The 15,323-nt window shown below is 31.8% G+C and overlaps 1 protein-coding gene across 1 annotated transcript; it reads left to right on the forward strand.

The window, feature by feature from the left end:
• On the forward strand, positions 1-14,961 carry LOC139488630 (uncharacterized). The gene is made up of 5 exons (XM_071274363.1): positions 1-123; positions 2,438-2,473; positions 3,634-3,674; positions 13,222-13,423; positions 14,797-14,961. The coding sequence occupies exons 1-5, from the start codon at positions 60-62 to the stop codon at positions 14,805-14,807; spliced, it is 354 nt and encodes a 117-aa protein (XP_071130464.1). The 5' UTR covers positions 1-59; the 3' UTR covers positions 14,808-14,961.
• Positions 14,962-15,323: the final 362 nt, after the last annotated feature.

Below are 15,323 nucleotides of genomic sequence, written 5' to 3' on the forward strand. Positions count from 1 at the left end.
CAGTTGGTTACATGTACAACACATCAACGTTTTAAATTGAATCAGTAAAAGCGTCAACGATGAAGTCAAATATTCTCTACATAACCGTTCTTTTGGGATTGTTACTTGTTCCAGCCATTGAAAGTAAGTTTTTCATTTATGAATTTAAAGAAAAAAACACTTAGAGAGCATCATTGAAATCAAATGCAATGTATCAAGCTTGAAATTGTTTCTTACAGATGGTCAGCACGACAAAAAACATTTAAAACATCTCGTATGCTTGTTAAAAACATCTCAAATTTTAAGAATTTCCTGATTTTACTTAAATCTATTCAAACATTATACAGAGAAAATTAGTTTTGCCAAAGAATTTCTTAATTCAGAAGTTTATGAATACCTATACACACTTTCAAAATAACCAATTTATATAAAAAGGTATGTAGATATAAAAACACCAGACACGAGTTAAGTCTACAAAAAAGCATCAGTGACGCTCTCGAATGAAAAAATTTAAAAGGCTAAATACATTACAAAGTTAACTTGAGGAATCTATTCCTTGGGTAGACCATGGAAGTATTAATACTTCCATGGGTAGACAATCCTTAGCTTTTTGAAAAATATAATACTTCCATGGGTAGACAATCCTTAGCTTTTTGAAAAGGTCAAAGTTTATAATAGGACAGTGACTCAAAAAAGAAACAAAAGAGAAACAACTCGAGGTCAGAATACCGTTAGTAATGATGACCGTGCTTGAAAGTCACATGTAAAGCTCTTTCTGCCGTGTCCTGAATTTAGAAAACGAAAATAAGCTTCCACGAGTGAATTTTATAGTATTGCATGTATTTTAGCGCACGAAATAGTAAATAGAAAGCATCTCACTGATACTCAGGAAAAGAATACGCATTTGCGTCATCACATATCTTAATCTAATAGTTGAAATCGAATGTCAAACGGCCTACATTAAATGTTTTGACTCCAGATTCATTGACATTCTATCCGGAATTTTTGAGAACGCAAACCGATAGTTGAAATTAAATTTTGCTATTATTATTGTAAATTACTTGTACGGTTGTTGTGAGCTGCAAGGATTTAAAATCATGCTTTATGAATTGAAAACACACAAGTATTTTTATTCACGACCGTTTAAAATTGAAATATTTAATAAATTGCAGTGGCGGATCCAACCATTTAAAAAAGGGGGGGTTCCCAATCCAGAGTAAAGGGGGGGGGGGTGTTCCAACTATATGCTCCCATTCAAATGCATTGATCGTCCAAAAAAAAGGGGGGTTCCAACCCCAAGACCCCCCCCCCCCCCCCCCCCCACTTGGTTCCGCCACTGAATTGATCTTACTTTCCGTTTTATGGATATATTACAATACAAAAAAATAAATATTAATTACTCATAAAACATAAAAACTAAAATGGTATCAAGGAATTGTATATTTTAATATACAATTCCTTGATGGTATGAAATAATTAATGTAGAAATATAATGATTATTGTTTATACACATTTTTTTTGTAGGATGCAAGAATTTATTTAGATTTAATTTTTATATTTCCTTTACAAATGAATATTTAAAAATATCAAAGCAGAGTGTATAAAATACTTTAATTGTAACTCTGAAAATATTCTGATTTCAATCATTGTTAGTTTCTCCAGAAACATAAATACAGTATTTATTTTGTATATATTTGTTTGATTCCGATTGAATTAAATACTTTTGATAAGAATAATTTTTTTTATTATCTTTCTGTTTTCCGATCTTATATTAACATTTTAACCAGAATGTTATCTCCCGTAAGTCTAGTATGATGAAATGCACAGTATCCCGTGGCTAAATCTTCAAACATAATTAGTTTACATGTTATCGAGACAACAGACAATACCACGTTATAATTGACCCAGATACACACAGTGCACAGTGGTCGTTTTAAAACAAATATAATTGCGTCGTCAAGGGCCATCAAGGGACCTTATCAAAGACGTAGATAACAACATGTTAAGACCTGTATAAATGACAGAAAACTTTAGAGACGTTCCGAGAATTTCATTCTGACTTCCGGCCGAGAAATATCGAGTGGCCCATAGACCGGCACATCCAAAACTCGCCAATATATAAGCATGAACCCCTCAAGGGGGGGGGGGGGGGGTTCATGCAAAAAACATGGAGTCCACATGTGTGCAAGGCTGCGCAATAACATGTGTTTAATATTCCGATAAACATGGGATGAACTTGATTTTACCAATGTTACCGATGATCATGGTTAGTTGGGCTCTTGTTCTCATTTACTTGGAATTCAACCAAATAAGTAATTACAAAGTAGTACCTTTATTGTACAATAAATTTGTGTATTGTTTAGTTGATATTATAAACAATTGAATGTTATTTCACATGAGTAGTGATATTATAAGCTTCTATAACTTTAAATTGATAAAAACATATTAATACTTTCAGTGAAAAGAAAAAGTTGTCACAAGAGACCAACTGTTGGTAAATTATTACTATGTCTATTTTTGTTGCCTGTCCAATATTATCAAATAATTACATCAGATGTATGTTTCATTATAATACTGTATTCTGATTGGCTAACTGCACATTACGTGTTATTCCGTAAGCAGTTGCATTGCTCAATACAACTTTTCATTCATGATAACACGTGGTCCAACAATAAAGTGCACAGGTGAATTAAATAACAAAATATATAAAATTCGTGTTTTCATGATCATAGCTAAAAAATGTAATTATAAGTATTGAATGCTTCTTTTTGTAACTTTATAGGGTTGTAAAAGCGTTGACCGTGCGCACATTTTTAGAATGAAGCGCTTCCGCGTTTCATACAAAATGTACTTCGGTCAACGCTTTTACACCCCAATAAATTTACAAAAAGAAGCATGCAATTCTTAATTAACAAAATATAAACAACTGGCATACAACTGCAAGCTTTATAATAGCTAGCTACTAAACCAGGTTTAACTCATTTTTTCGTCGCACAGTGCAGGTATAAAGTCAGCAATGATCATTTCTCATCCGTTTTTTTCATTGGTTGATTTAATCATGTTAATCGAGCGTTTGATTTTGTAATGTTCTAATAGACTTCCTGTCCAATATTTTATTTTACATAAACATATAAGGACATTTTGTGTAAATCTTCCATCATGTTCTAATAGAAGTAAACCGTATTTACATTCGGACTAAGCGGTATTCAGAGTTGTCAATCCTTTCAAAGCAATCTACAATTTCCCTATAAAAAATGTAGTCTGAACCATACAATTATTTGCTGCATTTTTTTAAACATCAAATAATAAAATAGCTTCTTTTCATTAATTCATTTTCATCACATTTATTTTTTCATTCAAATATAAAAATAAGAAGATGTGGTATGATTGCCAATCAGACAACTCTCCACAAGAGACCAACTGACACAGAAATTAACAACTATAGGTCACCGGACGGCCTTCAACAATGAGTAAAACTCATACCGCATAGTCAGCTATAGAAAGTCCGTCTTAATGCGGCTTTCACACAGTGCCGATTATAACTCCGTTTGCGATCAGACAGCGCGCGATGTAATAACGAAGTGAATGTATAAATGAATAACTACCTACTAACTAGACGATGTCTTTATGATTAAGAAAATCTTAATTTTACAGGCATGACTGGATGTAAACTGCCAGACGGAAGTACTATCGGAGTAAGTGGGAACTTTTTTCCCCCCTTTCTCATTCATTTCTAAGTTGTTACAGGATGGCAATGAAAAAGATTTGCGATTAATTTTGAATGTTTTATTTCAACTGATATATTAACGGAAGAAGTAATTAGGTCAGGAACAAAAAGGTAATATATTTAGTTTTTGTAACATCTCTTGACTTGTCAATGCGGTACGGATTTGTAAGCTTTAATGCCTGTACCAAGTCAGGAATATGACAGTTTTTGTCCATTCGTTTTTGATGCGTTTTGTTATTTGATTTTGCCATGTGATTATGGACTTTCCCAATTGATCTTCCTCTAAGTTCAGTATTTTTGTGATTTTACTTTTTAAAGGCTCAATTTTTCTAAATTTTGGATTTATTTTGGGACTTGTACTGTACATTACTCAATCAAAAGATTTGGTGACACCGTGTGATTTTTTAATATGACAAAGGGTCCGTGTAACACTTATCAATTCAAACTTTTAAAAAGTTTTGAAATTTTAGATTTTTGGAATTTTGATCAAAGTTTTAAATTATCAAAATTTCAAATTGTGTTAAAGTTTTGAAATTTTGAAATTTTAACCAAATTATTAAAATATCAAAATTCTAAATATCGTTTACAAATTTGATAGTTTAGAAATTTGACCAAACTTTTAAAATACTAAACCTAACGCGCAATTTTGATTATTTCACTTTTTGAAAGTTTGATTTTTTAAATGTTTGCTTAAAATATCAAAATAGAAAAGGGGCAATAAGAGGGATGCCTGAAAAAAGCGAAACGAAATAAAAGCGGAACGAAACGAAACAATATGAATTAAAAACATACTGATACTTAAAAGTTTATGTATGAAATAAAACGGACAGTTGAAAGCGGTAAAAAATTGGATGACAAAATTAATATATCTTAAAAGAAGATAATTCATTTAAAAACCAGACGTACGGCTCTGATATTGACCATTTTACCTGCTGGTTTTTCTAGCACCCATATCTTAGGAGAAACAGGAGTAACAGTAAAAACTGAGCAACTCGCAGTAGGTCAAATAGTATGGTTATGTTGAGCATGTATATATATTTTCTACTAAACTCTAAGCCATAAAAAGGCCCAATACACGATGTATTATCTCTTTTGATTGCATTTTTTTCTGTTTTGCTTTACGACTTCTTACTTTCTGCAATCATGTTGGCTAAAGAATATATCATTTCATGTACAGAATGAAAGATCATCTTAAACGTTTTTATCTGTTCTTTGTAAGTTGTTTGCCCTAAATATTCAGCTTTAAGCGTTCCGTAAGGAGGTCGATCAAAAAAAAGCGCTTCATGATACTGAATGCATGGTTTAAGGTTGTGCTAGTCCACAGTATGGGAGGTTTTTAATATAATCTTTTTAACGCTGAAATTAAGACGGTAATAGGATCCAATATCAGCAAATTGGAGCCAAGATACTGTTACAAGGTATCTACAAAAACTCATCATAGATGGATACCGGAATATAAATTTTGCCGGTTTTTGCGCCAGACGCGCGTTTCGTTTACAAAAGACTTATCATTGACACTCGAACCAAATTAATTTAAAAAGGCAAATAAAGTCAAATAAAATTGAAAAGGCCAAATAAAGTAAACTTTTAAATCCAACGTATAGCTCTGGTTTTGTAAAAGTTGAAACCTTTCATATCATATATAAACGTATATCATAAACATTATTTTCACGAGCATTCATATTTATGTAATAATTACCGCTGTACTACATTAAGCACCCAACTTGCATTCATGTTTATGTAATAGTTGCCGCTGTACTACATTAAGCACCCATCTTTCCAGTTGTAGGTGCCGGCATTTTGAAAGTTGAAAATTGTGTTCAAAAGTTTTTATCAGCGATAAATGGTAATCGTCTGGGGAACCAATATTTAGATAGTCCCTGTTTTTTACTTGATACTACCACTAGGGGCTTCGATAATGGTACATTAAAATATTCTGATCCCTAATTTGATGATATAATATTCTGTGCCAGAAGAGGACAAAAGAAAAATTATCCATGCCTTTTAGTGTTAAATTTTGAACCAGTCAAGTTGATTAATGCCGATGAAAAACTTAATAAAATTGTTAGCGCTTCGACAAAACAACCTCACCCCACTTTTAAAGTTACATGGTTGCTACCTTAAAGACAACGTTTGGACTGGTTATCATACACGTAGCTCCATTATAGGTTATGAATCAACCACTGTTTTATTATAGTAAACAAAAGGAATAGATTTTTTTGTATTAAAGGATATTACTGTCCCGTATTTGCATTTTGTTATTTGGGAATTTATATTTGAAGTTATCGTACGACAATCGACTTTTAGCAAACTAAAAGTTCACATGTACTCCCAGTCAGAATGGGGCGTGCAAAGAGAAGCCACACTGTCAGCTGCATGATGGATTTTTCCCATTTTTGGCCGTACACCAATGTCTCTCGAAAAACCAGTACAATGTTAAACGCAGAATTTGAAGTAAAGAATTCACATACGGAACGCTGCAACTGAAATTTGAAATTCAAGCAAAATAAGAACGAAACAATTAAAGAGGTGTTTGACCAAAGTGAAGTTAAAACATATTTAAATCCATCTATAAGGGCAACTTTGTCCTTGGAAGTTGAATCTTACGTTTCTTCGTAATTTGTATGTAAACAACCTATTTTAAATTATCGATTTTTTGTTGTTGCCAGTGACAAATATTTCATGAATGTTCTGGAACAAATTAGCAATAAATGCAACAGGGAGAGAGTGTGCATAATGAGGACATATAAAACCTTTCAATTAGTTTAATTGAGGTCTGGAGCTGGCGTATGACAGTAACTGCTAGCCTTATGTATAGTAGTCCTTTGTTATTTTATTATCATTGTCATGCATGTTAATTAGTTTCTTAGTTTGTTTACTATTCTGACATAGGACTTGTATTTCCTATTGAAGTGCGTTTTACTGTTCGTATTACTGTGTGTTTTTCATTCTTTATTGGCTAGAGGTATAGGGGAGGGTTGTGATCTCACGAAACATGTTAAACCCCGCCGCATTTGTGCGCCTGTCCCAATCCAGGAGCCTCTGTCCTTCTAAGTCTTGTATGATTTTGATTTTAGTTCATTGTTATGTTTCGGAGTTTAGTATTACATCTATAATCGCTGAACCAGTACACTTTTTTGTCTAGGGGCCAGCTGAAATACGCCTAGCACAACTTTTATTGCGACGCTATATTTAAGTATTCCTTCCGTATCATTTCTTGGAACTAAAATACATCATAAAAGGCAATATATTATCATCATGCAATCGATAAACAAGAAAGGAAAACGTTTTAAGTTGTATGCCAGCCCACCGAGGCGCTTTTTCTGGATCTACCTTCATCAGGAACGTCAAAAAGGCGAATAATACTATATGGTTTACTGCGAGTTGGTCATTTATCACTGATACTTCTAAATAGAGCATTTGCATTATTCACATATCAGGATACGTGCACGGATCGACGTATACGTATCGAACAGATTTGTTTACAATAATGATTTTACCCCGATCTCAATTAAAATAAAATGCATTATATAATATTTTCACCGGGACCAACTTGACTTTATTTATCCTTTCCTCATAAACGTGTTATACGATACGTCGATACGGATACGCCAGCAAATACTTGATTATCCTGATACGTGAATAATGCAAATGCTCTATTGTTGGGCACTGGGAACACAAAATAGCTTTGAATTATTTATCTCAAACGCTAACCTTATATAAGAGATTTAAATCAACGTAGTTGATTCCGGTTTAAATAGGTTTAATTATATTTTTTTTTGATAGATGCACAACCTTAAAATTTCAGGATACTGTTATCCCATGTGATGTCTAATATGTTTCATAAAAAAAACCCGACTTCTTCTTTTCATTATTTATTTTGTTATTAAGAATGATTTGATATATTTCATGCTATTTATTTATAACTAAGAATAGTTCTTATCAGAGCCGTGTTTACATCAGTGATTACAGGTACCCCTCTTGTCGCCCCTTTATATTTTTGATATTTTAAGCAAACATCTAAAAAATCAAACTTTCAAAAAGTGAAATAATCAAAATTGCACATTAGGTTTAGTATTTTAAAAGTTTGATCAAGTTTCTAAAATATCAAATTTATAAACGATATTTAGAATTTTGATATTTTAATAATTTGGTTAAAATTTCAAAATTTCAAAACTTTAACACAATTTGAAATTTTGATATTTTAAAACTTTGATCAAAATTCCAAAAATCTAAAATTTCAAAACTTTTTAAAACTTTGAATTGATAAGTGTTACACGGACCACAAAGCATTATAAAGAACTGATAGAGAAATTAACTGTTGTCTATGACTAGTGTGTTCTACCATTATCTGTAGGAATAGAGTTTCGATTGGAACTTATGTGATGTAAATTAAGTGAATGAAAACAAGGTGCATATCTTCGCAATACTAAACATAAAGAAAAACCTATGATCAAATGAAATAATACACATTTGTATAAACAAAAACAATCGACTATATCATAACTTAGAAATCTAAAGTTTAAATCAAAAGTACATAATTATTTAAAATGATGTATTTCTGAAATGCCGATATATCCCTGCGATCACAAAGGAATGTTGATAAAAAGTATCATTTTAGTGGAGCTGTCGGTATCATGATAGTGTGGTTCTACCTATCGTGTACAGTGTAGTAGGACAAGAAGATTTACAAAGATTTACAAACAATTATAAGTCCGTGCATATTTTAGTTCATTCTTTATTTTACCAACTCATCTGTTTTTTCGATATACATTCTTTCCTTTATTCGAAATTTTGATAACATCTGATTTTTAAAAGTTTGTGGTATCTGTGTCCAAAAACAATTTAGAACAACAACATTACTTATGCTAGTCAATGTTTATTTGGTAACACATGTCAGTCTTGAAAGAAAAGGTATACTATTCGTCACGTGCACGTTTTACTTTAACTGAAGAATGAACTTTTAAACCAAATATAATATTGGGAATCGATTTTTGGTGCTCATAGACAAAAGAAAGTACGGAAGCGTATTAGCGCCACACATTTTTTTTTTCTTCCTATGTTTGCGTTATATAACGCAAACCTTTGCGATATAACCTTTGCGTTACAACGCTAACCTTTTGCGTTATAACGCAAACCTTTGCGTTGTAACGCAAACCTTTGCGATATAACGCAGACCTTTGCGTTATAACGCAAAAACGTAAACCTTTGCGTTACAACGCAAACATTTGCGTTATAACACAAACCTTTGCGTTACAACGCAAACCTTTTGCGTTATAACGCAAACCTTTGCGATATAACGCAAACATTTGCGTTATATATAACGCAAATATCTTGATTTCAATTATTCATTAAGTTTTGTATATATGTCCGTCTGTCATTCATTTCGGATGTGATTTACTAGTAGATAAAAAAAGAAACATACATACAAGGCCAAATCATTATAATAAATATGCATAGGAATAATGGAATAATTGAAGTGCAATTATATACATAAATTAAGACTGATTTGTGCATCAGAAAAGTATATAATTTAACAAGAAAATAGATATAGTTTAGTATATACTCATATTAAAATTGAAAGATAAAAAATAATGTCATACAATTGTGAAACCAACCTCCAAGTCAAATAGACAAAATGATCTTTCTGCTTTAAAATGAATTATTAATAAGGAAACATTTTTTTTAAATCTCAGAATATGATCAAGATTCTTTGATAGAAAGTCATTGAATTTTCATTTCAATATAATGAAGTATTTTTAAGATGCTTGGGTAGCAATTTGAATAGAGAGAACATAATTTTATTAATAAAACATCTTCATTCTATACATTTATTGCCAAAGGGTAGCTTGTTTGAATCTAACCTACTTTACACAGTTCTCAAACGAGAGCTTACTTTGGAAGTGTATTTATATTCGGTTATAGCTATATTACCAGGGTTATTTTTTTTCTTAGGTATAACCTCAATTTACTCAATTTTCTTTGTAATATATATATACTAGTAGAAACATGGATATCGTTTTTGGGGACCTTTATAGTTTGTTGTTCCGTGTTGAAGACCGTAATTCGGCCTATTATGGTTTACTTTTACGAATAGTGACTTAGATAGAGAGTTTTGTTATTGGCACTCATACCACATCTTCTTATATTATTCTGCTCATTATTAGTCATTGATATGATCTAATTATTCAAGCATTTTACTTTGCAATAACTACAAAGGTGATAAATTTTATTATATACAGCCTCCTCCATTAATAACTACGGTTTCCTTTGGATCTTGAATAAGAAATAAAATAAAACAAATGTTTGCGTTAAACGCCAATGTTTGCGTTAGTTAACGCAAAGGTTTGCGTTGTAACGCAAACATAGGAAGAAAAATGAAAAAAAAATGTGTGTTTAAGATCCCTAGATTGTATTGACTGTTCTGAATTTGGAAAACTATTAGCTAATGGTTATAAAAGACGATGAACATTTTTTTTTTCTCTCGTCAAGTAAATAGTTCATTGTACACTGAACAATATCAACAAAAGGAATTTATGATATATAAACATCTGTATAAAATATTTATACATTTGGAATCTTTTGCAATATGCACGTTTCGTGATATCTTTCCAAGAGGGGTATCACGACACAATCAGTTTTCTTTTCTCTCTTTTTACAAGTCTTCAAATGAAATTGTAATAAGAAAAACCCACCAATTTTCTTACTTTATGTCAAAACTCATTTATCTCGATTTTTAGTTTCCTGTGTTGTTTTCAGTGGAATGTTGAATGTCTTTGGCTTGTTTTTTTTGTGTGGTTATACCATCTGTAATTTATATGAACTCAACATACAATTCAGCTTACATGCCGTTTTAGATTTTGTTAACATAAATATATTTTCTATTTGAAAGCTATATACAATAGAAATAATACTTCGATACTTCGATTTGTAATGCCCTTCTTGTTTATTTTAGAACGAAAAAAAATAGAAACCACAATATTAGCCAAATGTTTTAAAAATCGACGTTTTTAAACCATTGCATTCACTAGATTTTTAAGAACAATGCATACTGTCAGATGTCAGAACATCAAAGGACAATCTTGGAGCTTTTTCTTTCAACAACGGAAAAAAAATCAATACAAAAATACAAAAATACTGATATTCAAAGATCCATTAGGGAGCTACCATTTGATTTTTATGGGGGGGGGGGGGGGGGGGGGGGGGGCTAGGATGAAATTTAAAAAAAAATAGGCAGGACAGGAGTTTTGAGTAAAAAAAAAGGCAGGATGAGCATCTTGGCAAAAAAAAAAGGCAGGATGACAATTTGGGTAAAAAAAAGTCAGGATAAACTAGTAAAAAAAAGGCAGGACCGAATAGAGTAAAAAATAAAAAGGCAGGACAGAGATTACAACTAAAAAAAAAAAAAGCAGGACAAAATTTTTCATCCTAGCCCCCCCATAAAAATAAAATGGTAGCTCCCTTATGCCGGCATCATAAAAAAAAACACAAATTAACTAACAACCAGTAATTCCTTCATGAGCGAAGAAAAGTCATTAACATTTTTATACTCCTGTAAAAAACTTCTGCGATAAAATTCTTTATTTCGTCATAGAGTTATTATATAAAATGAAATATTCATGAAAAGTTTTTTTTTACGGCTTGATAGTCAATTGTATGTTCTCGTGAGAAGGCGGAGCTTAGGTCAATTGTTATCTGCATTCTCTATGCAAGGGAATTAATTCATTAATCCTCAGCTTTGACTATACCTCATGTTTGTCTTCTCAAAGTAAAGATACACTTACCGGGTGCACTTGAGTCATTTTCAACATAGTATTCATTGAATAATAATACACATTATGATAAAAGAGATGATTTTTCATTTCCTATTGTTAATTATCCATTTTTAGATGGTGACGTTCCCTTGTCACCATCTTATGGTGTTTATATATCTCAACTTGTACGATTCGCTCGTGTATGTAACAATGTATTAGATTTTAGCGAGAGAAATTTATGTATTACTGAAAAATTATTACACCAGGGTTTTCGATATCACAAACTGGTCAAAACATTTACTAAATTTTATCACCGGTATAAGGAAATAATTCGTAAATATAACTCAACATGCAGACATCTTATACGTTCAGGTATGTCACATCCAAAATTTTATGGAAATATTCTTTATAAAGCACAAAAATGTCAGTATTCTCCTCAGAAACTAACAAAACCTTTAAATAGACTTATTAAAAGGGGATATAGTTACGATACTGTTGTCAGGTCATTAAAGATTGCATATTTTGGCTTTAACATTGATTCACTGATAGGGTCTTTGCATCGGAACTAAACACATTTATTTCTTAAAAAAACAGTTGTTGGCATGACACGGGTTATGTTCTTCTCATATATTTTATGATAGTATGATACTAAACCCCTAACGGGAGGGATTGTACCTGATATTCATATGATGAAGACATAATCTTTCAATCAGTTTAATTGAGGTCTGGAGCTGGCATGTCAGTTAACTGCTAGTAGTCTGTTGTTATTTATGTATTATTGTCATTTTATTTATTTTCTTTTGTTACATCTTTTGACATCAGACTCGGACTTCTCTTTAACTGAATTTTAATGTGCGTATTGTTATTGTTTTACTTTTCTACATTGGCTAGAGGTATAGGGGGAGGGTTGAGATCTCATAAACATGTTTAACCCCGCCGCAATTTTGCGCCTGTCCCAAGTCAGGAGCCTCTGGCCTTTGTTAGTCTTGTATGATTTTAAAATTTTAGTTTCTTGTGTATAATTCGGAGTTTAGTATGACGTCCATTATCACTGTACTATTATGCATATTTTAGGGGCCAGCTGAAGGACACCTACGGGTGCGGGAATTCTCGCTACATTGAAGACCCATTGGTTGCCTTCGGCTGTTGTTTGCTCTATGGTCGGGTGGTTGTCGCTTTGACATATTCACCATTTCCTTTCTCAATTTTATTGCTACTATTTTGTTGAGTGTATTTTCTGTGTTATATTATTTTATTTTATCATTTTTATAACACTTGTTACATATCTTTTACTGTGTGTGTATTGCATATGTTATTGTTTATAATAATATTGTCTGTATCATATGCCCTCCTGGGGCCCTAATTTGGTAATAAAAATATTCTATTCTATTCTATTCTATACCAAATTGTAACTGCGTTTGAAGACATAGTACACTCCCGTTCGGATCTGCTACCTTTGCTTTTATTTTCGCATAGTTAATGCTAAATACAACAATATTCTATATTTTCCCTTGTAGCTAGTAACTTTTTTTTAAAGAAGGAAAGTTTCCCTATACATTTTTTGTATTTACAAAAATCCAAAGTTCAGAAATGTTTTGGAATTTCATGTTAGAATGCCTAAATAGTGTACTCTAAGGAATTTTCAACATTAAAAAAAAATTCCTAAAGTACGATTGTTATTCAGTCAGCCTTTACTTTATCCCTGTGTATTATGTAGATCAGATATAACTGTAACATTAAACCTTTGAAATTATTAAATAGGTGGGCGAAACATCTCCTCCGGCTCCAGTTTGTGGACAATGTTTGAAATGTGTAAATGATAGTAACTTACAGGCAACGACTTGTTTGGAATGCATAGAGGGACAGAACAGAATGTGCGAACTGGATTCTACACTTGGCCTACACGTTTGTGTATGTATACCTAGCTACGATGACGAGGATGAAGATGGAATTTGCACTGAAGGTAAACAGATTTTCATTCATTTTAAAATTATATAGATATGTATATAAGTAAAGAGAAACAGACCCAAACATTAAAACAATGTGTGTTTAACACATACAATGGTTTGTATTTAATAATGTAATCGTTTCTTTTATATATATTTATATATATAATTTATCTATTGAAAGCATATATAATTCACCCATCCACATTGAGACGATTATCAATGAATTACACTGAGTGACAGTTACAAATCACTTTTTCTTACTCCAATGTTATACAAACATGAAAATTGAAATGGAAGCTGTATATCCAAGAGTTTCAAAACATGTCGCAACCAACAAAATTGCGGGAAATTCAAAGCTGAAAACTTTAATCTATATATTTAAGGAATGACTGAAATAGTTTTTCTGTCTATGAAGAAATAACATAAAAAATGTGGTGCACACTGGATAACGCGCGTGGCGGATTATTTAACAGTGTGCACCACATTTTTATGTTATTTCGACAAAACCGTTTTTAAACCGTAGAAAACCATGAAAAAACGTTGATGACGTCACGGTCACATGACTAAATTATTTCTATGGGCTCATAACAAAATAACGTCAGCCAATCAGAAGACGCGTTACATCCAAAATTAAGTTATATATATATATCACATATGGCAGTTGTACTCGCGGAATAAAGTGATTTTGTGCTGATTGTTTATTGAAGTCATCATTGGTAAATCTCGACAGTAAAACCCCAATCTAATTAAAATTAAATCCTTTAATTGCTCCTGTTCTGATCAAGGATGCGCGACATATCAGAACAGGAGCAATTAAAGGATTTAATTTTAATTAGATTGGTAAAACCCGAATATCAAAGTTTTTGATCAACAATCACCGAATGATATACGCTTTCCAAGTATTTTAAAGTGCATGTCTTATCCTAGAAATAGACGTTCTATGAATTTTATTGTATGCAAACAAAACCAGCAATATAAATGCATTTATTGAAAGAAAAATTAAGTGATTTTTTTATCGATTGTTCACGCTAGAATAGTATGAAAGAGCATCTTTAACTAACTGGTGATAGTCTTTGAAACTCAACTTAGCCAGTTATTATTATCAACATACTTTGCTACGGTTGATACATTTAACATGAGACATATATTTATGTGCTCTACGCGTAGTTATTTTTAGACGCGTAGTACCTATTGTAAGAACCGGTTTGGATTTCGCGGGTAGTATATAAGTAAAGGAGCACGTTTTTCAGTTATCGAGGTTAGGCGATGACCACTACGTTGATTACTACTACAGTGTAGACATATTTAAAGTAGTGTAGAATTGTTATGTAGTTCAGAGATCAATTGCATGATTGTGTACTAATTATGATATTTGTCTTATTTTTAGATATTCCGTAAGGCCAGCGTACCATGAATTTTTTTTATTTAGTGGACGTTACGTATTTGCATTCAGTGAATCCAATGTTTTGGTGGACAATGAAAATTAATGATGATTTAGTTTGTACAAATAAATGTTTAATAAAATGGACATAGTCACCGTGCTGGACAAAATCAGAAATGTGTTTCTTTATTTTATAACAAAATGTAATAGTAGACAGTTTGGGTTTGAAGAAATTAAGTAGCGATGTGCACATCAATATGATTACTTTGTATTTAATAAGTAATTTTCATGAAATCAATTAAAGTTTTTTTTTCGCCTGTTCATTTGGGTCAATATGAGCAATTCATTACAGGTAGGCGGTAATGTAATGTGTAACAACATTTTCAACATTCCTTTACTCCATATCGTAAACTTAGATTTCTATGATGGTTTGTTTCAACGCTATAACATTTTCACATATGTGGTTAAATTTTTGGGTTGCAAAGTCATCTTCCTTTTTTGATCATTTTGCATACGCCTAAAAGCCAGTTGCG

The sequence above is a fragment of the Mytilus edulis genome, chromosome 9 (genome assembly GCF_963676685.1).
Source record: "Mytilus edulis chromosome 9, xbMytEdul2.2, whole genome shotgun sequence".
NCBI lineage: Eukaryota > Metazoa > Mollusca > Bivalvia > Mytilida > Mytilidae > Mytilus > Mytilus edulis.